General features: G+C 37.1%; 1 protein-coding gene across 1 annotated transcript in view; it reads left to right on the top strand.

The window, feature by feature from the left end:
• Nucleotides 1–1,378: 1,378 nt before the first annotated feature.
• Nucleotides 1,379–25,116, top strand: part of LOC125240239 (fatty acyl-CoA reductase wat-like) — a 73,249-nt gene continuing 49,511 nt past the window's right edge. The window contains exons 1-2 of the mRNA XM_048148069.1: nt 1,379–1,462; nt 10,602–10,797. Coding sequence (XP_048004026.1) covers nt 10,606–10,797 — 192 coding nt within the window. The 5' untranslated portion in view covers nt 1,379–1,462; nt 10,602–10,605. The remainder of the gene's footprint in view (nt 1,463–10,601; nt 10,798–25,116) is intronic.

A 25,116-nucleotide genomic window follows, 5' to 3' on the forward strand; every position in this document is an offset into this window, starting at 1 on the left:
CTGAGTTAGTCGGGAATGTTCTTAGCCATGTTTCATGAAAATCGGTCCACTATGACGCGGTCGGAAGTTTTTTCAAAATTTTAATTTTTTTTAAATAATTAAGTAAAATTTAAAACATATTGTGACGTTTTCATGCAAAAGGTACTGGTACTACCCACCTCGGACACTGTAACGTTCCTAGCACACAGTCTAAGCTCGTGTAGGTGAACGCATACTATGCTTGTATGGGTGAAATATGACAGGTTGACTGTTCGCGTTTTGTGACTGAGGTAACCGAGAGGGGGTGGGCGGCACTTTCAGCGGGGAGCGGGAGTGGCCATACTGTACGATAGTACTCTTTATTATACTATCGCTAAGCATGAGGACATCTTGTGCTGTGTGCGATTACCTAGTCTAATCTAAAGATATCTACGAGCGAAATTCCACATGTTAATGCGACAATGTGGTTCATTTTTAATCCCCGACGCAAAAACGACGGGGTGTTATAAGTTTGACGTGTCTGTCTGTCTGTGGCATCATAGCTCCCGAACGATGAACCGATTTAGATTTAGTTTTTTTTGTCTAAAAGCTGAGTTAGTCGGAAGTGTTCCTTAGCCATGTTTCATGAAAATCGGTCCACTATGTCGCGGTCGGGGGTTTTTTCAAAATTTTAATTTTGTGGTCAGGTTATATATATAGGATAACGTTACTTTGTCTTTTTTAATACCTATCCAACAATATATCACACGTTAGGATTGAAATGAAAAAAAAAAAAACACTCCCCACTTTACGTGTAACGCCACCCCACTTTACGGGTACCCTAATAAAGCATTTTTCCCACTTTTTATTTTTGCACTTTGTCGGCATGATTGACATACATATTGTTACCAAATGTTAGCTTTCTAGTGCTAACGGTCACTGAGATTATCCGCGGACGGACGGACGGACAGACAGACATGGCGAAACCTTAGTGTTACCTAAGTGCGTTTTCACATTATCCGATCCGATATCGGATGTAGGACCGATATGCCATACCTACATTTAAGCCGCCATCTTTTATTTTTGCCTTTGAAATCCTTCCGACATCCGATATCGGATAGGATAAGTAAAATCTACGAGTTAGCTCAAGTTAAAATTTGTATGAAATTACTTTGCACTCTTGTGAATAAAATGCAAGTTTGCTATCTGTTTTCAAATAGCAAAGAGAGCCTTTACCAGTTGGTGTGATGAAAAAAGTTTAATTATAAAAGTTTAATTTTGCAAGTAGATACCTACAGTTATATTTTTTATTTCTTATTCATCAGTCCGTTACTTTTACATATTCAATAAGTCTAAGAATATAAATGAATATGTCAAAAAGTTAATCAAATAATAAGCGCCTTTGTTTGAGTACCCCTGACTATTCCTTGGTGGGTAAAGAGTTGTTGGTCTTGACAGTTCTTCCTGGGATCTTGTGTGATATAGTAGTGCCAAGAAAAAAAATGTGAGTACTTTACAGTGCTTTTATTAATTTTATGTGTTCTTAATAAGCCAAAAAATCCATACTAATATTATAAATGGGAAAGTGTGTGTGTCTGTTTGTTTGTCCGTCTTTCACGGGAAAACGGAGCGACGAATTGACGTGATTTTTTAAGTGGAGATAGTTGAAGGGATGGACAGTGACATAGGCTTCTTTTTGAAACCGCGGGCAAAATCTAGTTTAGAATAAATAAGTGTGAGTGCGTGTATTCACCTATTTTTACATTGTGTTTTTTTATGTCCGTTAATTTTGACAGGATGTTAGGATCAGAAACCTTGGTTCATTGTTTTTTGTTAAATTCGAGAAAAACTTATCGTTTTCATATATTATGAATGAATGAATTCAGCAGTTCTCAAAAAGTTTGTACATAGCCACGTCAGCAAATTTTAATTGATCCTATTTTGTTACCAACATTGAGGCCCTGAAAAGGTGCTTAAATTTGACATTTATGCACCGGCATCAAAATAATAGCTTTATTAGAGTCTTATTAACGAGTTTTTATTGAAAACCGATTTTCGGTCAGTTTTGCCATATTTCACTAAACTGCCCATAGGTCTGTAACTAGAACCGACAAACTGGGACGTTTTACTAAACTCACTCACATATACAGGATAATTGTTGACACACAAGAAAATATAAATACCAGAGAACTACAAAAAATTTCAATTCATCAAAAAAATCTTGGTAACAAAATAGGAATAAAAAAAAAACAAATTAACCATTTTCCTTAATTTTTGTACGAACTTTTTGAGAACTGCTGAATTAACCTAGATTGAAAGAATCTAAAGAATAACATAAAAGATAATATCAATTAATATCAAGTATCAGCGGGCCGATTTTTGAGTCTCACGCGTTCGAATTCAGAAAATTGTCACTGAAAATAATAGGCAAGTCACCGTTTTCAACCGGTATTTTAGTGACAGTGAGACTCTAAAATCGGCCGCCTGACGGAACATGCTAAAATAAATAACAGTAGAAAATATTGAAGGTTGGAATTCACTTGTTCAGTCATTTCATTTGTTTTTTAAATAGGTAATTAAGGCCTGATTTAGACGGTGTAGGAACTTGCATGCGATTTTAGTTACATTGCGGGCTGTTGAGGGTATATACAATTTTGCACAGCCATCAAATACCGCAATGTAATAAAACTCGTATGCGAGTTCTCGTACCGTCTAAATGGGCCCTAACTCAATAATAGTAAGTTAGTTTAAGATATATTAAGGTCCACTTGCACCAACCACTTAACTCAAGGTTAGTGGGCTGTTATCTGTCAAATTCCATATAAAATGGTGGGTTAACCCGAGGTTTTAGAAATATTCCAGGGGGCCGATTTTTGAGTCTCACGCGTTCGAATTCAGAAAATTGTGTCACTGAAAATAATAGGCAAGTCACCGTTTTCAACCGGTATTTTAGTGACAGTGAGATTCAAAAATCGGCCCCTTAGAAATATTTTCATGAAAAAATGCCTTAAATATTAATTATGGATTAGAATAAAATACATTGACCACGCTTATTCCTCGCAAATACCTTAATAAACAATCCTTCATAGTTAACTAACATACACGTACGACATTTTAATATAAATTAGGTACTTATTATATCTAAATAAGCAATTTGTACGGATAGCGCGCGCGACCTTAGATTTGTGGTAATAAAATTGAACATTATACTTGTATGAAGGCTCTAACGGTTCCTGAGATCATGTGAGACAAAGGCCTCGTTAAAATAGATGCACATGCGTAGTTCTTAAAATATAGGGTGTTCTTAAAAACCGGCCAAGAGCGTGTCGGGCCACGCTCAGTGTAGGGTTCCGTAGTTTTCCGTATTTTTCTCAAAAACTACTGAACCTATCAAGATCAAAACAATTTTCCTAGAAAGTCTTTATAAAGTTCTACTTTTGTGATTTTTTCCATATTTTTTAAACATATATTATGGTTCAAAAGTTAGAGGGGGGGACGCAATTTTTTTTCCTTTAGGAGCGATTATTTCAGAAAATATTAATATTATCAAAAAACGATCTTAGAAAACCCTTATTCATTTTTAAATACCTATCCAATAATAGATCACAAGTTGGGGTTGGAATGAAAAAAAATTACAGCCCCCACTTTACATGTAGGGGGGGTACCCTAACAAAACATTTTTTTTATTTTTTTATTTTTGCACTTTGTTAGCGTAATTGATATACATATTGGTACCAAATTTCAGCTTTCTAGTGCTAACGGTTACTGAGATTATCCGCGGACGGACGGACGGACGGACGGACGGACGGACAGACGGACGGACGGACAGACGGACAGACAGACATGGCGAAACTATAAGGGTTCCTAGTCGACTACGGAACCCTAAAAATGGGCCAAAAAATTTAAAGTTAAATATAAATAATTAGTTGCTACCAAATACCTACGGCTGAATCGCTTAAAAATATTTGACGCATTGACAATAGTGTTTGTTTGAGATGTTGAATGTTTGAATCCTTTAGTCTTAGTTTCTTATATTTATCAGTTTGCTCCCTCGTGAAACAATCTACTACATATTACGAGTATACCTTTCCCATCACGGAACAATGGTATTCCGGACCTTTGGAAGGCGTGCGCGGGGCCGAAGCCAACACGTAGAGGCCCTTTCGACACTTTAATGAAATGTAAGGGGTACACCGAGCGGATGTTGCCCTTGCCCGTATCATGGGACACACGCAGAGGCAACACCCGCCAGGGTGTAAGGACTATTTGAGAGTTAATGGAATCTAAAATGAACTGGTCTATTTTGATGAAAGTGATGGACTAAATACTGGGTTATGGATAAAAAATTACGAGTATACTATTATTAGCATTTGCCCGCGGCTATGCTCGTGTTTAATACTAAAATTGCGAAGTGCTCCTCTCAAACTTCCACCCCCCATTTTAGGGAAGTTGGGGGTTAGAAAAAGACAAAAGTAGCCTAGCTATGTCCATCCCTATTCCTATGTGCTCCATCCCTTCAACTATATCCACTTAAAATTCACGTCAATTCGTCGCTCTGTTTTTTCGTGAACGGACAAACAAACAGACACACACTTTCCCATTTAATAATATTTAAAAATATGGATTTTAAGGAATATATCGTCACTACTTTTAAAAAATCTCGTATCTCACGCTGTTCCTCAAAGTTAAAACGCAGTAAGTCTATATGCATTCCATACATACTTACTACAATTTTCTTTTCATTGACAGACGAAGATACAAGTTTTTTTTAAAGTAGTGACGATATGTACAACTAGTTCAACTACCATACATATACGTAGTAGATTATATATGTACGATTCTGTGATTAGAGCAATTATGACGGCACACAAAGTATACATAAACCAAAAGAGGAAAATTCTACCACAATGTGTATCACGGATAACTAGTCATCGAGGCTTGCATGGAACTATCGTATAAGTGGTTCAACAACCTTGCTATGTTTATACAAACTTTAGTACTTGTAGGTATACCTACATTATTTTCGTAGTGACACTATAGTTATTTATTTTTCCCCTCACTAGCTCGGAAACACGTGTTTTGTCCTAAAGGACATAAGGAGAAAGGAGGAGGAAGGAGGAAGGAGGGGGGGTATTAAAATACCAGCGGGTAAAAACGCATTTTATCCACTAGTGGGTAAAGTTATTTGACCTTGAATAAAGTCAAATTAATTATCTGCTTTAAAATTGATAAAAGTAGGTGAATCTAGTAATAAAGATGATTTACCACCTGTGGAACTACTAGAAGCACTGATAAACTCATTTTTGCGTTGTAGTTTCCTCGCTATAGGTAATGAGGGGAAAAGTTTTGTGTTACACTCGGGTGCAAATGTATTTTACTTCTCAATTCCACACTCGGCGTCAAAATATAACTTTGCCCCCTTGTAAAACAAATAACTATTTGTTTATCCGCACGTTTATTTTTGGTTTATAGTCAGTATTTTGTTCACTCGGTGGCAAAGTTTGTTTAACCTTCGTGCCTTGAAACCCTCGCAACGCTCAAGATTCCACTTTTTGAACCACTTGCTACGCTCGCGGTTCAATATTGGAATCTTTCGCTTGCTCGTGTATCAATATTGGCACGTGCGGTTAAACAACTACCTATTACTTTGCCCCCTTGTAAAACAAATAACTATTAGGTACCTATTCAAGCAACAACACTGTATTTCTCGAGCTACATACACATTTTTTTTTTTGTTTATTGGGGGACACCTTACACAGATCAACTCAGCCCCAAACTAAGCAAAGCTTGTACTATGGGTGCTAAGCGACGATATACATACTTAAATAGATAAATACATACTTATACACATAGAAAACATCCATGACTCGGGAACAAATATCTGTTTCTTTTATTTCCAAATTCTACCTAGAAATTAAAAGTTGGAAATGGGTTCAAGTACTTCGAAAGATGAAGTAGTCATCGCCCAAACCGCTAGCGGCGGCAGCAACACAGCCGAAGTGGAGCAAGTGACGTCGCACCTGTCCACGACCAATATACTCCACACTACATATCTGTGCTCATCACACAAATAAATGCCCTTACCGGGATTCGAACCCAGGACCGCGGCTCAGCAGGCAGGGTCACTACCGACTGAGCCAGACCGGTCGTCTACTAATAGATCTATACAAACCATAACGCCATAGTAATCATCGTCAGCAGAGTTTATATGTATTATTATATTGATGGGATCAAATTAACACCATTATTACTCAATTATAATATAACTAGCTTCTGCCCGCGACTTCGCTCGCGTTAAATTCGAAAATAGATGGAATGCTCCATACAATCTCCCCCCCCCCCCATTTGAGGGAAGTGGGGGGGTTGGAAAGAGACAAAAAGTAGCCTATAACCACAGAACTATATTTAGATAGAAGAAACAAGTTCATCTATTTGTATAGGGGCCGAGCGTGTCAAATTTTGTACTGAAGTTGTTTCTTGCCTGTAATTTTAAATATGTCTCAGGCTCTTGATTGTTCATAATTTTTGTGTTGTTGCAATTGAATATCACGTAACGAGGCATTTTTTATGTTTTGATTGTCTTCAACTTACAAAAATTGACGCCCGAAAGCTGCAAGCTGCGATTAAAGACGGACAACTCAGTGGATTTCACTGAGTTCATTTGACACGCTAAGTAGATACGTTTGCTTGATCTATGGTATATATGACATCTGTGCCTATAACTCTCCATCCCTTCGAATATCTCCACCTAAAAAAAACACGTCGATTCGTCACTCCGTTTTGCCGTGAAAGACGGACAAACAAACAGACACACACACTTTCCCATTTATATTAGTATGGATATCTACCAGTAACTTACACAGTTAACTTGATAATAAAACAATTTTTATCTTATGCGAAAGCTATTAGGTTTAATATTGTGTAGACATTCTAAAGTAATAATCATTATCAACGACTTATTGTACTACCGATTAATAGTTATTTTGCATTTCCTTAGTGTATGTTGAGCAGTCCCAAGGCTAGATGAAAAATGTAGTGCAACTGCAATAGTTATTTGTTTTACAAGGGGGCAAAGATAAAGATAAAGATATTTTCCCCTCACTAGCTCGGAAACACGTGTTTTGTCCTTTAATACCAGCGGGTAAAAACGCATTTTATCCACTAGTGGGTAAAGTAATTTGACCTTGAATAAAGTCAAATTAACTGCTTTAAAATTGATAAAAGTAGGTGAATCTAGTAAAAAAGATGATTTACCACCTGTGGAACTACTGGAAGCAGTGATAAACGCATTTTTTGCGTTGTAGTCTCCTCGCTATAGTGAGGGGAAAAGTTTTGTGTTACACTCGGGTGCAAATGTATTTTACTTCTCGTGTGTTAAAAAACTTACAAGTTCAGGATTCTATTCTCGAACTACTCGCTTCGCTCGTGGTTCAACTATAGAATCCTTTCACTTGCTCGTTTTTCAATTCCACACTCGGCGTTAAAATACAACTTTGCCCCCTTGTATAACAAATAACTATTATTTTGCATTAAGCATTACCACATACAAGATGTTAACAATTACATATTGGTAAGTTTACATACTTAACCAAATTTGGTATGCAAAAGAGGAACTTAAGACTAAACTTACAACTAACAAGTCTAACAACACATTTTTGAATGGTACTCTGTGTCAAAAAATTCACTAAGGCTATAGAAATTTTTACTATTGAGCCATTGATGTAATTTCTTTTTAAATAATGTAAGATTCATTGCAAAGTTGTTGTTTAACCGCACGTGCCAATATTGATACCCGAGCAAGCGAAAGATTCCAATATTGAACCGTGAGCATAGCGAGTGGTTCAAAAAGTGGAATCTTGAGCGTTGCGAGGGTATCAAGGCACGAAGGTTTTAACACTTTCGAAACCGGGCTCTACGCGGCGCTACGACATTTTCGCTACATACGGGGAAACCCATGTAATCGGCTACGCTTCTACGAGCGGTGTACCCGACAGTCGGGTTCTTGGTAGCGAAAGTGTTAAACAAACTTTGCCACCGAGTGAAACACAATATTTTCCACCACACCCACACGAACAAAATACTGACTAAAAAGTCAAATTAAATCAATATTACGAGTAGAGTCATTCGGGTCAAGAGCACGCACTTTATTTTTGATGGCCTCTAAAATCTATACCAAATAAGATATTTGACTTATTTAAGTATAAAATTGGTCGAATATAAGTACATTTTCATTAATTAGGCAAATTTACCATTAATGTTCACTAGCTTGCTCGGTATTTACGTTTAAAGCAAAAAAGACCCAGTGCGTCCTCTTGACCCGCTATGTGGGTAAAATTACGCACGCATTAGGGTAAAATTACGCGCAAGGGGTAAACGTACGCATTCAGGTTTCTAGGGAGGTGGGTACTCGAATAAAATAAAGGCTGGCAATAATCAACATTTATTATCATTTGTTGTGAATATATTCAGCATCTTATGCATTAAAAGAATTAAAAAAGCTGATTGATGAATTACTATGTTAAATCGAAGTTTAACTGTACTACAACTCAGATCAAAATAATTATTTTTAAATCAACAGCATTGTTAAAATTTAAAATAATTTTTATTTTGCGACTCTAGAACTTTGGACGAATTATTTATTATCTTTAGTTGAATATTTTCGTCACAAATGGGACATTTTATTGACTTACTCTTTTTGTTCATAATCTTTTTAATTATTAATTTTAACTTTATTGCACAAAAATACACAAAAATGTACAAATGGCGGACTTAATGCCAAAAGGTATTCTCTACCATTCAACCATAGGGCCAAATAGAGATGCAATACAAATGGTGCAGAGAGAAAACAAAAGGTGATGTACTAAGAACAAAAGCAAACTATATGTATAGACTACATATACTTTTACATAAATAGATATTTATAATAGTTGTATTGCATTTCTTGTTGGTTCCTGATGGTCCAGGCTTAGGGACAAACTTCACCTCTCCTCTTTTCTGAAATAATAAAAACACTTTAAACCACTTTTTGTTATTATCCTACGCGTATGGGCACGAGTATGCGTCGTGGGTAAAAGTACGCATGCGTACTTTTAAAGTCGCACTCTTACCCCAATCGAAAAATTTCTAAAATCAACTGACACAACACACGGGTTAATTACATTAAAGAAAATATATATGATCACATAATAAGTACAATAAATATACAATAGAAAGAAAGTAAACTTACTTTCAGATAATTATCCATTCAACTACAACACACTTTTCCCGGTAACAAATATGGAACGAAATTATTGCACCAAAGACGTTTGGTGACCTGTCACACCGAGTACCCAGTTTGCGCCGGAGTGGCACGTGGCTCCTAAACGGCGACACAAGCGCCACCTAATTTTGCCAACATGCACCCCGCTCCCCTTCCCGATGTCGGAGATCGGGCTACTGCGTACGTTTACCCACTGCGTTCCGTTACCCCGAATGACTCTATGTAGATAAAATCTACGAGTTAGCTCAAGTTACAATTTTTATGAAAGAACTTTGCGATCTTGTGGATAAAATGCAATTTTGCTATCTGTTTTCGAATAGCAAAGTAAGCCTTTACCCGCTGGTGTGGTGAAATGGATATACAACAACATACAACAACATACAATCACGCCTGTATCCCATAAAGGGGTAGGCAGAACACATGAAACTACTAAAGCTTCAGTGCCACTCTTGGCAAATAAGGGGTTGAAAGAAAAAGAAACTGTGACATGAAATGGATATTTGTTATACATGGGGGCAAAGTTGTATTTTAACGCCGAGTGTGGAATTGAAAAGCGACTGGTTCGAGAATAGAATCCTGAACTTGCGAGTTTTTTAACACACGAGAAGTAAAATACATTTGCACCCGAGTGTAACACAAAACTTTTCCCCTCACTATAGCGAGGAAACTACAACGCAAAAAATGCGTTTATCACTGCTTCCAGTAGTTCTACAGGTGGTAAATCATCTTCATTACTAGATTCACCTATTTTTATCAATTTTAATGTAGTTAATTTGACTCTATTCAAGGTCAAATTACTTTACCCACTAATGGATAAAATGAAATATAGAAAATAGAAATAGAAATATGTTTTTATTCATGGCAAAATAATACAAAACAGACACATAAATACAGATCAACAACAGAGAATTATTTACACACATAACATCACAAAAAGGTAAGTAGGTACACATAATTGCCATGAAGATGGTCCTGCGTTTTTACCCGCTGGTATTAAAGGACAAGACACGTGTTTCCGAGCTAGTGAGGAGAAAAAGTACTTCTGCCGAATGATTATGCCTATTGCCACCAAGTACCTAACATTTTGCACGACGCAATGATAGCGCTAGCGAGTTGGTTAACGGCTCAGCCACGACATTGGTCTAAGCGCGGCAGCGGTGAGCGGCGGCCATACGTTGGAGCGAGACACAGGGACTTTTCATTCGCACGTATGGCTGCCGCTCACCGCTGTCGCGCTTAGACCAATGTCGTGGCTGGGCCGTAATAGTTCGTCGCCGCGCTAACTTTTATTTACACGGGAGCGACTGTCTTCTGTTCGTTTCTTAATATTACTCGCTTTTGACCAGTGACTTCCTCTAAGATTTATTATTTGCTTTCCTTCCAGAGCCATGAATTTCTCCGACGAAGTGAGCCCCCTCCTCGCCTCTACACAAGTTTCGGAGAAAATGCAGCGGTGGTCAGAAGCCATCGCGAAAGGAGAGAAGCCTTCTGGAGATATCTACGGGAAACCGTCCGAGAATCAACTCAGAGAGCTCGAGAATGTTAGGAGTTTGAGTCGAGAATTACAGGATAACTTACATGTAAGTACGAGTATCTTCATTATAGGCATTATAGGCGTTATATATATATAGACGATCCAACAAATCTAGGCACTAAAAAAAGCAAATTTGAAAAATGTAGGGCTCACCGGCCTAATCATGGACGAGCCATAACACTTAAAAATGGATTAAAAATGTAAAAGGTTTAACGAAAATTTTAAAGTTCACGGCATCTTTTAGTGCTAGGGTTTAGTTGATCCTATATAGTTGTCAGTTATAGCACTTACAGCAAAGAAGAAGCTGTGACATCTGCTGTTGTAAGGTATATTATACAAGAGAGTCAGAAAGCCATCCCGCAAGGAGATAAGCCTTCTGGAGATGTGTACGGAAAACCGACGGAGTTTCAGAGAGATCGAGAATGTTCGGAGTTTGAGTCGAGATTTACAGGATAACCTACACGCACGTAAGTATAAAATGCGGTTGTTGAGAAAGTCCTTCAAAGTCCAACGACATATTAATACACAAATCCACTCATTAACATAAAATAGTCATTGCGAAGGGAGAGAAACCTTCTGGAGGTGTGTAGGTACCAGTGGCGGCTGGTGAAAATTTCTGCTAGGCAACACTGAGCAAAAAGAAACCTACCTTAACATTAGGCACTTTACTAGTAATCAATTTTAGGGAAGCCGGTGGGAATCGGCTTGTATGGACCAGCCGCTGCTGGTAGGTACGGGAAACCGACGGAGAACCAACTTAAAAAACTCGAGAATGTTAGGAGTTTGAGTCGAGATTGAAGTAGTTTTATGGCAGCTGTCGTAAAGAAAAATCGTCCTTCTATTAGTTATAATAAAAAGAAAAAAAAAAAACATTTTGTAGTTTTACGTATATTATAGGTTAGGTAGATACTTTAATATTAGAAACGAAACCATCCTCCCTAATTTTAGTAAATCTGCGATTTTTGCAGCAGTAATTATTAATGGTAGTCATTTGTTTGATTGGGTTTATTATAATTCCGTTTTGATGACATTACCGCTGCGAAAACTATAAAATTAGTTCATTTAGTTATTATACGAAACAATATTTTTTACAACTACAATAAAGTATTACTTCAAAACGAGATTATTTAAGTAGGTATACATATTTAATTATCATGTTCCAGTTTCACTCAATACCGTCACACTGTGCACAACTCGCGACAGGTATTTTATTGCGTTGACGTCACCGTAACATCTTAGGCACTTATAGACTCGGAAAACCCCCGAATTGTGGAGGATCCGATGTCATTCATAAAGTACCTTTTTTACTTTTTTAAAACCGATTTGCATATTGTGTGGGAGCAAGTATAAGAAGACTTTTTGACCTTTTATTATACGAAGTCATTGTTATATTATTGTGTTTATTTGAATTTGAATTATTTGCTGTATGTTTTGTGATGTATGATTTATATTGAGCTTCATTTTTAACCCCGACGCAAAAACGACGGGGTGTTTGACGTGTCTGTCTGTGTGTGTGTGTGTGTGTGTGTGTCTGTCTGTCTGTTTGTCTGTCTGTCTGTCTGTCTGTCTGTGGAATCGTAGCTCCCGGATAAACCGATTTTGATTTAGTTTTTTTTGTTTGAAAGCTGAATTAGTCGGGAGTGTTCTTAGCCATGTTTCATGAAAATCGGCCCACTATGTCGAGGGTTTTTCAAAATTTTAATTTTGTGGTTAGGCTATATGTGACGTTATGTACCTTTATAAAATCGTCATAAACTCATGTTAAATTCTCACTAATATCTGGACGACCGAGCTTCGCTCGGTTCTATTTTAATATATCATGTCTTTAGATAAAAAAAAACTCTTATAAATACAAAAACAAAAAAAAGACAAAAAACAAAAATTTTATTTCTGGCCGGGATTCGAAACCCTGACGGCGAAATCGTTAGAGCGGTTTCCGAGATCGTCGGTATATATAAATAAATAAATAAATATACAAGAATTGCTCGTTTAAAAGTATAAATATATAAGATTCCATCCAGCCAGTGTATAATCCATAGGTAGGTACTTAATATTATAAATGGGAAAGTGTGTGTCTGTTTGTTTGTCCGTCTTTCACGGCAAAACGGAGCGCCGTATTGACGTGATTTTTTCAGTGGAGATAGTTGAAGGGATGGAGAGGCTACCTATTGTCTCTTTCTAACGCGTGCGAAGCCGCGGGCAAACACTAGTAACTCATATTTCTTTCTAATCTAAGCTCATACACTAGAGATGTGACACAGTGTGAAACTAGAAGGATCGGCATTTAGTGACTCGTTCGCGCCGCGAGCGGTCAAGTGACCGTTGTGACTGTGATATTTTGACCGTAGTGATTTGTGACCGGATCGGGAATAGTGTTGTAAGTACCTATGTGACTTACCCTTAGTGACGGAGAAGCAATAGTCTTCATAATTTAAATACTAAACGGGACTTGATCGCGTAAACACTTACATTTATATTTGGCCCGATTTAAGGCCGAACATAATGTGATGTTCGAAACGTCGAAAAATATAAATGTAAGCGTTTTTTTCTTTTTTTTTCGTTCATACTTTACCCGATTAAGTTCTAAAATTACGAGTGCAATAGTTTTGTTTTTTTTATTTTTATTTATTTAACCAATAGTTTAAATAATAAATAAAATAACACAATAAAAGTTCAAAATAAATTGTGGGTGGAAAATATGTGTCGTATATATAGTACATACCTGTCAAAGCTTGCATTAAAGAAATAATCATATTTACACAATAGTACTTATATTTGAAATTTTCACCCTGTTAATATACACTGAGCAAACAGCTGACATGAAGGTCCCCCGACTGCAATGGAAATAAAATATCCAGCTATTACGGTATCCTCCATGAGCATAACTTTTGCTTAGAAAGAAAGAATAAGAAAATGACCTTGAATAAAGTCAAATTAACTGCTTTAAAATTGATAAAAGTATGTGAATCTAGTAATAAAGATGATTTACCACCTGTGGAACTGGTGGAAGCAGTGATAAACGCATTTTTTGCGTTGTAGTTTCCTCGCTATAGTGAGGGGAAAAGTTTTGTGTTACACTCGGGTGCAAATGTATTTACTTCTCGTGTGTAATAAACTCTCAAGTTCAGGATTCTATTCTCGAACCACTCGCTTCGCTCGTGGTTCAACTATAGGATCCTTTCACTTGCTCGTTTTTCAATTCCACACTCGGCATTAAAATACAACTTTGCCCCCTTGTATAACAAATAACTATTAAAAATAATCATAATTACACAAATAATAAAGTACAAAAATGTAAGTACTTTTAAAAGTTTCAATTTGATAAATACATACATACAACATACATACAATCACGCCTGTATCCCATAAAGGGGTAGGCAGAGCACATGAAACTACTAAAGCTTCAGTGCCACTCTTGGTAAAAAAGGGGTTGAAAGAAAACGAAACTGTGGCATTGCAGTGACAGGTTGCCAGCCTCTCGCCTACGCCACAATTTAACCCAAATCCCATAGTCGCCTTCTACGACACCCACGGGAAGAAAGGGGGTGGTGAAATTTGATAAATATACTTTTATTAATCCCCGACGCAAAAACGACGGGGTGTTATAAGTTTGATGTGTCTGTCTGTTTGTCTGTCTGTCTGTGTGTGTGTCTGTCTGTGGCATCGTAGCTCCCGAACGGATGAACCGATTTAGATTTAGTTTTTTTGTCTGAAAGCTGAGTTAGTCGGGAGTGTTCTTAGCCATGTTTCATGAAAATCGGTCTACTATGTCACAGTCGTGGGTTTTTTCAAAATTTTAATTTTGTGGTTAGGTTATTTGTCATAGTGAATTGCACGACATACAATCCGTTTCTATATTTATTATATGCGTATCGGTATTAAAGAAGAATAACTGGTTCCCGAATATTTAGATTTCATTGACCGGTTTATTTCCTATCAAACCACAGACGTCATTACTAAAACCGCAAGTAAACAGAAAAGTAGACGAATATATGGTTTCCTAATATATTTCTGATTGTTTTTAGGGTTCCGTAGTCAACTAGGAACCCTTATAGTTTCGCCATGTCTGTCTGTCCGTCCGTCCGTCCGTCCGTCCGTCCGTCCGTCCGTCCGTCCGTCCGTCCGTCCGCGGATAATCTCAGTAACCGTTAGCACTAGAAAGCTGAAATTTGATACCAATATGTATATCAATCACGCCGACAAAGTGCAAAAATAAAAAATGGGAAAAAATGTTTTATTAGGGTACCCCCCATACATGTAAAGTGGGGGCTGATTTATTTTTTCATTCGAACCCCAACGTGTGATATATTGTTGGATAGGTATTTAAAAATGAATAAGGGTTTACTAAGATCGTTTTTTAGGGTTCCGTAGTCAACTAGGAACCCTTATAGTTTCGCCATGTCTGTCTGTCCGTCCGTCCGTCCGTCCGTCCGTCCGTCCGTCCGTCCGTCCGTCCGTCCGCGGATAATCTCAGTAACCGTTAGCACTAGAAAGCTGAAATTTGGTACCAATATGTATATCGATCACGCCAACAAAGTGCAAAAATAAAAAATGAAAAAAAATGTTTTTTTAGGGTACCCCCCCTAAATGTAAAGTGGGGGCTGATATTTTTTTTCATGCCAACCCCAACGTGTGATATATTGTTGGATAGGTATTTAAAAATGAATAAGGGTTTGCTAAGATCGTTTTTTGATAATATTAATATTTTCGAAAATAATCGCTCCTAAAGGAAAAAAAAGCGCGTCCCCCTCCCTCTAACTTTTGAACCATATGTTTAAAAAATATGAAAAAAATCACAAAAGTAGAAATTTATAAAGACTTTCTAGGAAAATTGTTTTGAACTTGATAGGTTCAGTAGTTTTTGAGAAAAATACGGAAAACTACGGAACCCTACACTGAGCGTGGCCCGACACGCTCTTGGCCGGTTTTGATAATATTAATATTTTCGGAAATAATCGCTCCTAAAGGAAAAAAAAGTGCGTCCCCCCCCTCTAACTTTTGAACCATATGTTCAAAAAATATGAAAAAAATCACAAAAGTAGAACTTTATAAAGACTTTCTAGGAAAATAGTTTTGAACTTGATAGGTTCAGTAGTTTTTGAGAAAAATACGGAAAACTACGGAACCCTACACTGAGCGTGGCCCGACACGCTCTTGGCCGGTTTTATAATAGCTATATCTTTCTGTATCCGTGAATGTGAAGTATAGTATGAAGATTAAATTGTAGCTAAATATTTAGTTCCTATATAAAATGTTACATTTATAAACAACTAGGTTTTGCCCTCGGCTCCGCTCGCGTTAAATGCGGAAATTGCGGAATGCTCTATACAAATTTCCACCCCCCATTTTAGGGAAGGGTTAGAAAGAGACAAGTAGCCTATGCCACTCTTTCTATCCGTGTAAGCTGTCGGGGTGTCGGGCCGCCAATGGTGAATGAAGCTAGGAACACACTACGCGGACGTCCGTCGTGAATCGACCGCGGACGGGAATCTGGATAATGACATTACACATAACCGTGCAAACTATCGGTCGACGGACGCGGACGTGGCCTTGAGCGCACGGACGTCCGATCGAAATCTGGCTCTCTGGATGTTTTGTTCCGTGCACACTGATCGGTCGCGGTCGCGGTCGTTTTACGACGGACGTCCGCGTAGTATGTTCCTAGCTTAAAACGTGTAAAAGGGTGAATCAACTTTTTCTTGCTTTTTGCAAGAATTACCCTTACTTATTATTAGGTCTACTTTTGTGATTATTAACCTTACCATCGTGAATAATAGTTATTTGTTATACAAGGGGGCAAAGTTGTATTTTAACGCCGAGTGTGGAATTGAAAAACGAGCAAGTGAAAGGATTCTATAGTTGAACCACGAGCGAAGCGAGTGGTTCGAGAATAGAATCCTGAACTTGCGAGTTTTTAGGGTTCCGTAGTCAACTAGGAACCCTTATAGTTTCGCCATGTCTGTCTGTCCGTCCGTCCGTCCGTCCGTCCGTCCGTCCGTCCGTCCGTCCGTCCGTCCGTCCGTCCGTCCGCGGATAATCTCAGTAACCGTTAGCACTAGAAAGCTGAAATTTGGTACCAATATGTATATCAATCACGCCAACAAAGTGCAAAAATAAAAAGTGGAAAAAAATGTTTCGTTAGGGCACCCCCCCTACATGTAAAGTGGGGGCTGATATTTTTTTTCATTCCAACCCCAACGTGTGATATATCGTTGGATAGGTATTAAAAAATGAATAAGGGTTTACTATATCGTTTTTTGATAATATTAATAGTTTCGGAAATAATCGCTCCTAAAGGAAAAAAAAGTGCGTCCCCCCCCCTCTAACTTTTGAACCATATGTTTAAAAAATATGAAAAAAATCACAAAAGTAGAACTTTATGAATACTTTCTAGGAAAATTGTTTTGAACTTGATAGGTTCAGTAGTTTTTGAGAAAAATACGGAAAACTACGGAACCCTACACTGAGCGTGGCCCGACACGCTCTTGGCCGGTTTTTTAACATACGAGAAGTAAAATACTTTTGCACCCGAGTGTAACACAAAACTTTTCCCCTCATTATAGCGAGGAAACTACAACGCAAAAAATGCGTTTATCACTGCTTCCAGTAGTTCCACAGGTGGTAAATCATCTTTATTACTAGATTCACCTGCTTTTATCAATTTTAAAGCAGTTAATTTGACTTTATTCAAGGTCAAATTACTTTACCCACTAGTGGATAAAATGCGTTTTTACCCGCTGGTATTGAAGGACAAAACACGTGTTTCCGAGATAGTGAGGGGAAAAGATCCTTATTCCACGTATACCAATTAGAGAAAAATTTAAAAACGATTCATTTTTAATTAAAACAATATGTGACCCAGTGGAAGAGACACTTTTTTCGTACAAAAGTGAGGGACAGCTATGTCCACTGAGTCACTGCTCGAAACAAAGTTATAAAATAGGAAATCCTATAATTACATGTTGTATTGCGTAGCTAGTATATTTGTCTTTAATATAATAAGTATACATTAATTAGACTAAATCCCAATTAAATTTTCTGACCACATGTAGTCGAAGTATGCGAAATTTTGCTGGCAAAGAAAAGTTGATTCACCCAAAAACTTCAGCTGTACAGTATATTACAATTATGTACACAACACACACGGAAAAAGACAAAAATATATACAAAAACAGGCAGACAGACAGACAGACACATCAAACTAATAACACCCTGTCGTTTTTGCGTCGGGGGTTAAAAATCATATCATCTCGTCGCTCCCTTTTGCCGTGAAAGATGGACAAACAAACAGACACACACATTTTCCCAGTTATAATAATTATATGGATATACAGTAGGTACCTAACCAGTTAAAAAAAATTTGCAAACAAAAATGGTTCATCCTGAATAATTATAAAACTAGTAGATTATTAAAGTATAGGTACTAACTTAAGTAGGTATCCAAAAAATAGTACAAAAACCGGCCAAGAGCGTGTCGGGCCACGCTCAGTGTAGGGTTCCGTAGTTTTCCGTATTTTTCTCAAAAACTACTGAACCTATCAAGTTCAAAACAATTTTCCTAGAAAGTCCTTATAAAGTTCTACTTTTGTGATTTTTTTCATATTTTTTAAACATATGGTTCAAAAGTTAGAGGGGGGGGGACGCACTTTTTTTTCTTTTAGGAGCGATTATTTCCGAAAATATTAATATTATCAAAAAACGATTTTAGTAAACCCTTATTCATTTTGATTGATATACATATTGGTACCAAATTTCAGCTTTCTAGTGCTAACGGTTACTGAGATTATCCGCGGACGGACGGACGGACGGACGGACGGACGGACGGACAGACAGACATGGCGAAACTATAAGGGTTCCTAGTTGACTACGGAACCCTAAAAAACAATCTACTGACTTTGAAAGTGCATTTTAATAGATATAACTGATGGAGACTTAAATACTAAAATAAAAGTAGCAAAACAATGTAGTGTAGGTAGTAGTAGAACTAACCTAACCACAAAATGAAAATTAAAAAAAAAACCCCGGCATAGTAGACCGATTTTCATGAAACATGGCTAAGAACACTCCCGACTAACTCAGCTTTCAAACAAAAAAACTAAATCTAAATCGGTTCATCCGTTCAGGAGCTACGATGCCACAGACAGACACACACACAGATAGACAAACAGACAGACAGACAGACAGACAGACACGTCAAACTTATAACACTCCGTCGTTTTTGCGCCGGGGACTAAAATATAGATTACTCATATTCTAACAAAAACAAAGACAGGAAATAAACAAATTAACATTAACATTCCAAATCAAAATCTACATTAATAATTCACACTATTATAAATTATAAAGTTATATTAATTAGGACTACAGTCGTACGCAAACCACTCCGCGTTATTTTTAGCACCTGCAAGTTCTTTAGTATTTTATTTGGGATCCAAAAATCTTATAAATAGTCTAGAGGACAGGAAAACTTGATAAAGATTATTGCACCTTGATTAGGGTTGTAAATAGAAAAAAAACCAAATGTTTTTTTTTTCAGAATTATGAAATAAAACATGAAAAAAAACCGAGCACCTTGGTTTTTTTTCTAAATATGGTTTTTTTTCAGATGAACAAATAATACGACAATAACGGGTTTTCGTGAGTTGTAACGTGTTTCAATAACAATAACGTACATTTTAATTCAGTATACAAACGTTTATTGGGGAATCCCCGATGCGGCGTGCAGCGTGGAGAGGCGGTGGTGTTGCCAACAGTAAATAGTGATAACTACAAACTACAGATTTCGTAAATGTTACTTTTATAAGACCAGAAATTAAAGTTATTTGATTAAATTCGTTTAATAGTTAACATTAAGTCTAAAAAACCGTATAAAAGTATTAACTACTTTGCAAATTTTGAGATTTCGTACTTTAGAAAAAAAACATACTCCAGAAAAAAAACTGTTTTTTTTCACGGTTTTTTTTTCATGTTTTTTTTCAAGCCAGAAAAAAAACCGTTTTTTTACAACCCTAACCTTGATGTTATATTTGTCTTTTCTGTAGTTTTAAATAAGATATTGTAAACTAACCTAACCACAAAATTAAAATTTTGAAAAAACCCCCGACCGCGACGTAGTGGACCGATTTTCATGAAACATGGCTAAGAACACTCCCGACTAACTCAGCTTTCAGACAAAACTAAATCTAAATCGGTTCATCCGTTCGGGAGCTACGATGCCACAGACAGACACACAGACAGACAGACAGACAAACAGACAGACAGACAGACAAACAGACAGACACGTCAAACTTATAACATCCCGTCGTTTTTGCGTCGGGGGTTAAAAAGACATAATGCCATAGACAGACACGCACACAGACAGACAAATAGACAGACAGACAGACAAAACAGGCAGACAGACAGACAGAAAGACACGTCAAACTTATAACACCCCGTCGTTTTTGCGTCGGGGGTCAAAAAGACATACCACCAAAATATAAATGCAGCACACACAAAGGTATAAATACTTTTAATAAGAAAAGAAGTAGGAAAATTCCGATTTATTAACGTGTAGGGCAAAAACGTGAGGTATTTTTTATCGCTGCAATAATTTTTTCCCCTCACTAGCTCGGAAACACGTGTTTTGAAATGAAATGAAATGAAATGAAATATTTATTTCAAGTAGGCATATTACAATGCGCATATGAACGTGAACGTGTCCTTTAATACCAGCGGGTAAAAACGCATTTTATCCACTAGTGGGTAAAGTAATTTGACCTTGAATAAAGTCAAATTAACTGCTTTAAAATTGATAAAAGTAGGTGAATCTAGTAATAAAGATGATTTACCACCTGTGGAACTACTGGAAGCAGTGATAAACGCATTTTTTGCGTTGTAGTTTCCTCGCTATAGTGAGGGGAAAAGTTTTGTGTTACACTCGGGTGCAAATGTATTTTACTTCTCGTGTGTTAAAAAACTCGCAAGTTCAGGATTCTATTCTCGAACCACTCTCTTCGCTCATGGTTCAACTATAGAATCCTTTCACTTGCTCGTTTTTCAATTCCACACTCGGCGTTAAAATACAACCCATACAACCATTTCAGTCGCAAAATCTTCAAATCAGTAACTAACTGTCAAATGTGACATAACGCGTGGTAACGTCGTGCAAAAAATGCGACCGTATTGATACAATAACAAAATGTAGTCGTCGTGTGCACTCGTTACGGTAACAAAATGTGTACGAATTTGTGGCTGTCAATGTCACTGTCAGAATGACTTTTAACGACACTTTATTAGTCGACGTTTGCACACATAACGGTAACAACATGTGGACGAATTTGTGGCTGTCATTGTCACTGTCAGAACGGTTTCTGACAGTGACATTGACAGAATTGTAGGTCTGATTACCGAACTGCTCCTAAACCATTGTATCCGCAAATGACAATCTGAAATACGAAGGTTTCTCAAACTGTCTTGTGAAGTTGTGGACTGGTTGCTTTGAATAATTTAAATATGAGCGAATTAAATAATAATCAACGACGACGACCATTTAAGCACTCTTCGACATTTTATAGAAATGTGGGAAAGTTAAGAAAAGTGCAGAATGATAATACAAATAGATAAGCACTTTATAGTTACTTAATGTATTAAATATATAATTTTTAATTCTTATTGATAAAAATGAAGTGTAGTGTTGCTTTACACAATAAAAGTAGGAATCAAATGAAATAGAGTATTTACTGTGATATTAATAGAATTTCTGTTGCGCAATGATAGTTTTTTTCAGTATAGATGCTGCTTTTTTTAACGCAGTAGTGCGAGCAAATCAAGCAATGATTCATTTCTTGTCTGGTCGAAACTCTTAGCTTAGATTTAGGTACTGAAAATCGTCGTACGATACACGTGCGAAAAGGACATTCACAACTCGTGTCGATTTAAAACACTCCCTTCGATTTTCCTCTTTTCCGCACTCGTATCTACAAGTATTTTGTTTGGGTTACAAAAAAAAACACATTATTTACTCTACTACGTTTTATTTATGTCTCTTTAACATTACAAATTTGTAGACACTTATCTATACAAAAATCTTGACAAAAGAAGTACGGATCGCTGAAATTAATGTTGATAGTATAGTAATATTAATGACGACTACTTCAACAAGTGTCAATTGTGAAATGCCGCAAAATACTAGTTGCTCTATAGAAGACCATATGATCCCCGATCCTTTACAACCCAGTAGCTCGGTACGCACGTTACAATTTTTTTTAATCTTCTTTAGTGAGGGCAACTGAGTACGACGGCATATTTAATTGTTTATAAAGTTTGAGGATACCTGGAAAAAATTAATACAAGAAGCCATTTTGAAAATATAATAAATATTCACTGCTTTCGGTCACGCGTGTACGCTGCGACCATTTTGCGACCGTTTGTCGACCGTTTGGTGACCGTTTGGCGACTGTTTTTTACATGGAATATTACCGTCTTAATCCATATTTTAACAACTTTATTGGTTTTCTAGGCATTATTTTTATTATTTCAGTATAGTATATATGCACCGGAGCACTAAAACTTCACCAATCAATATACATAACACGCAAACACCGAGTAGTCAATAATATTATTACTGGTTAAACTGAGGTAAATTGATGGCGCGTTGATAAATTTAGACTTATTTTATGAAATTACTCGAGCAATTTAATTGGCCATGGTAATTAGCCCACATTATATTACAAATGCAAACAATATTTATCTTTAACAAATTCTTACGCCATTACATTTTAATGTCAAATGATTTTATTTCTTTTTTACTTTGACGTCTCTGACAGTCGCCATTTGAAAAGAATGAAATGAACGAATGATTTTGGGAAAGTAGTCGCCAAACGGTAACAATGTGTCCACGCGTAGTGCACACTTCTGTCACTTCTGTGACCATTTGTGCCTGTTACCAATCGTCCCCATTTGGGTCGCCGCGACTAAACGTCGACCGTACTGCGACTAAGCATTGAGACCCGAAGACCTGTGTGTACACAAAATAGGAGGATTTGCGTAGGAACGGCGACCGATTATGGTTATATGGGAACTTTGCCCCCTTGTATAACAAATAACTATTAAAGTTATTTGAGTGAGGTTTCCAAGACACCAACTACTTACCTATTAATTTTGATTATCTTGGAAGTGGCTGAACTACGAACCTACAAAATTTTTAGGTATTTAGTTTATTTTAACCCCCGACGCAAAAACGACGGGGTGTTATAAGTTTGACGTGTCTGTCTGTCTGTCTCTCTGTCTGTGGCATCGTAGCTCTCGAACGGATTGACCGATTTCAATTTAGTTTTTTTTTTTTGAAAGCTGAGTTAGTTTACCTTGCAAATTACACCCTGTATAAGGCGAGTTTGTCAATGCCATAGCAAAACTATTTAAAAATAAATAAATATTACAGGCCCACGGTAAGCTCAAGAAGGCTTGTGTTGTGGGTACTCAGACAACGATATATATAATATATAAATACTTATATACATAGAAAACATCCATGACTCGGGAACAAATATCTGTGCTCTTCACACAAATAAATGCCCTTACCGGGATTCGAACCCGGGACCGCGGCTTTATTTATTTAAACTTTATTGCACGATAAAAAAAGAAGTACAAAAGGCGGACTTAATGCCGTAAGGCATTCTCTACCAGTCAACCATAGGGCAAAACAGAAATACGCGAATGTGGGTGCAGTAAGAAAAATAATCTATCATTAAACTATCTTTTTTAGGGTTTTTCAGTGACGCATCAATGGGTGTCAATCAAAATTTCAAATCGCCTTCAACCTCTTGATTGCGAATGCTTGATTGGGGTGTCAACGAAAAAGTTAAAGGTCAATGAAGAGTTTGAAAATGTCGAGGTCACTGTACCTCTAGTGTAATTAGAAGAGTTTAAATCATTTGTCTTAAAATACAATCACAACGTATCATGTAGAATTTAACAAAAACGAAACGAAGTGGCATTTTTTGTCCACCCCCCTTTTTTGTAACATAGGTATTTTTAAGCGATTCATACTCAGAATCGCTCTTTCGATCCTGGAGGGCGATTTTGGAATTCCAGTTGAAAACGGTGACTTACTTTCAGTGACAATTTTCTGAATTCGAACGCGTGAGACTCAAAAATCGGCCCGCAGATAGGAGAAAAAAAAAACCGGCCAAGTGCGAGTCGGACTCGCGCACCGAGGGTTCCGTACAAACCTGCAAGGTTTACAAAGTTCGTTCATTACGACAATCGAGTCATAACTATGGTATTTTTATTGCAAAAAAATGGGTAGTAAGGTTAAAATTATTAAAAAAAAATATATTATGTGATGTAACTAAAAATTTATGGTTTTCGTAATTTTTCCTTTATCTATGCTATAAGACGTTGCTTCGTACCAAACTTCAAGATTCTGAGTTCACGGGAAGCACCCTGTAGGTTTTGATTCCCTTGCAAGTGTCGAAAATTTGCGGCATAAACGGCTGTATCTTTTGATTGCGTTGGCTTAGAAGTTTGATTTTTTCACAGCTTCAAGGGACAGTAGACCTGAGTAATTGATATAAATTTCAGCTTCATACCTCCACGCGTTCCTGAGAAAAAGGGTCTTGACAGACGGACAACAAAGTGATCCTATAAGGGTTCCGTTTTTTCCTTTTGAGGTACGGAACCCTAAAAATGTCCCAAGATTTCCATACACTTTTCATACCTTCCATTCCGTTACCGCCATCCATACAAAATGTATGAAAAAATGGTAACGGAATGGGGAAAAAACCTTATTGGGACGTAAAATCGCCGTCAATAAAAATTGTCAACAATTTAAATAAACTATTACATAAAATATCAATATTTAAGGACAATTTTATTATTTTGAAGATTGAGGATCATAATGTGAGATAAATTGATTAAATAACATGGATTTAGCCAGTATCTGATGAGTTAGAATGGAAATTAAAGACATTTTGACTACAAGGTTTGTTTACATTGTTCACAAATTCTATGGACGACGACTACCTATTAACTATGCTCTCGAATTTAACAAAAACGAAACGAAGTGTTGAATTTAACGAAAAAAAAAACAAATGCGGTGTCCGCTTTCCATCAGGCGGGCCGTATACCTGTTTGCCACCGACGTGGTATAAAAGAAAACAACAAAAAAACACGGGGCATAGGGGGAGGGGGGGGGGCATTTTTTCAAAGTTGTCCACCCCACCATTTTTAGGGTTCCGTAGTCAACTAGGAACCCTTATAGTTTCGCCATGTCTGTCTGTCCGTCCGTCCGTCCGTCCGTCCGTCCGTCCGTCCGTCCGTCCGTCCGCGGATAATCTCAGTAACCGTAAGCACTAGAAAGCTGAAATTTGGTACCAATATGTATATC

This window comes from Leguminivora glycinivorella, chromosome 27, assembly GCF_023078275.1.
Source record: "Leguminivora glycinivorella isolate SPB_JAAS2020 chromosome 27, LegGlyc_1.1, whole genome shotgun sequence".
Classification (NCBI taxonomy): domain Eukaryota; kingdom Metazoa; phylum Arthropoda; class Insecta; order Lepidoptera; family Tortricidae; genus Leguminivora; species Leguminivora glycinivorella.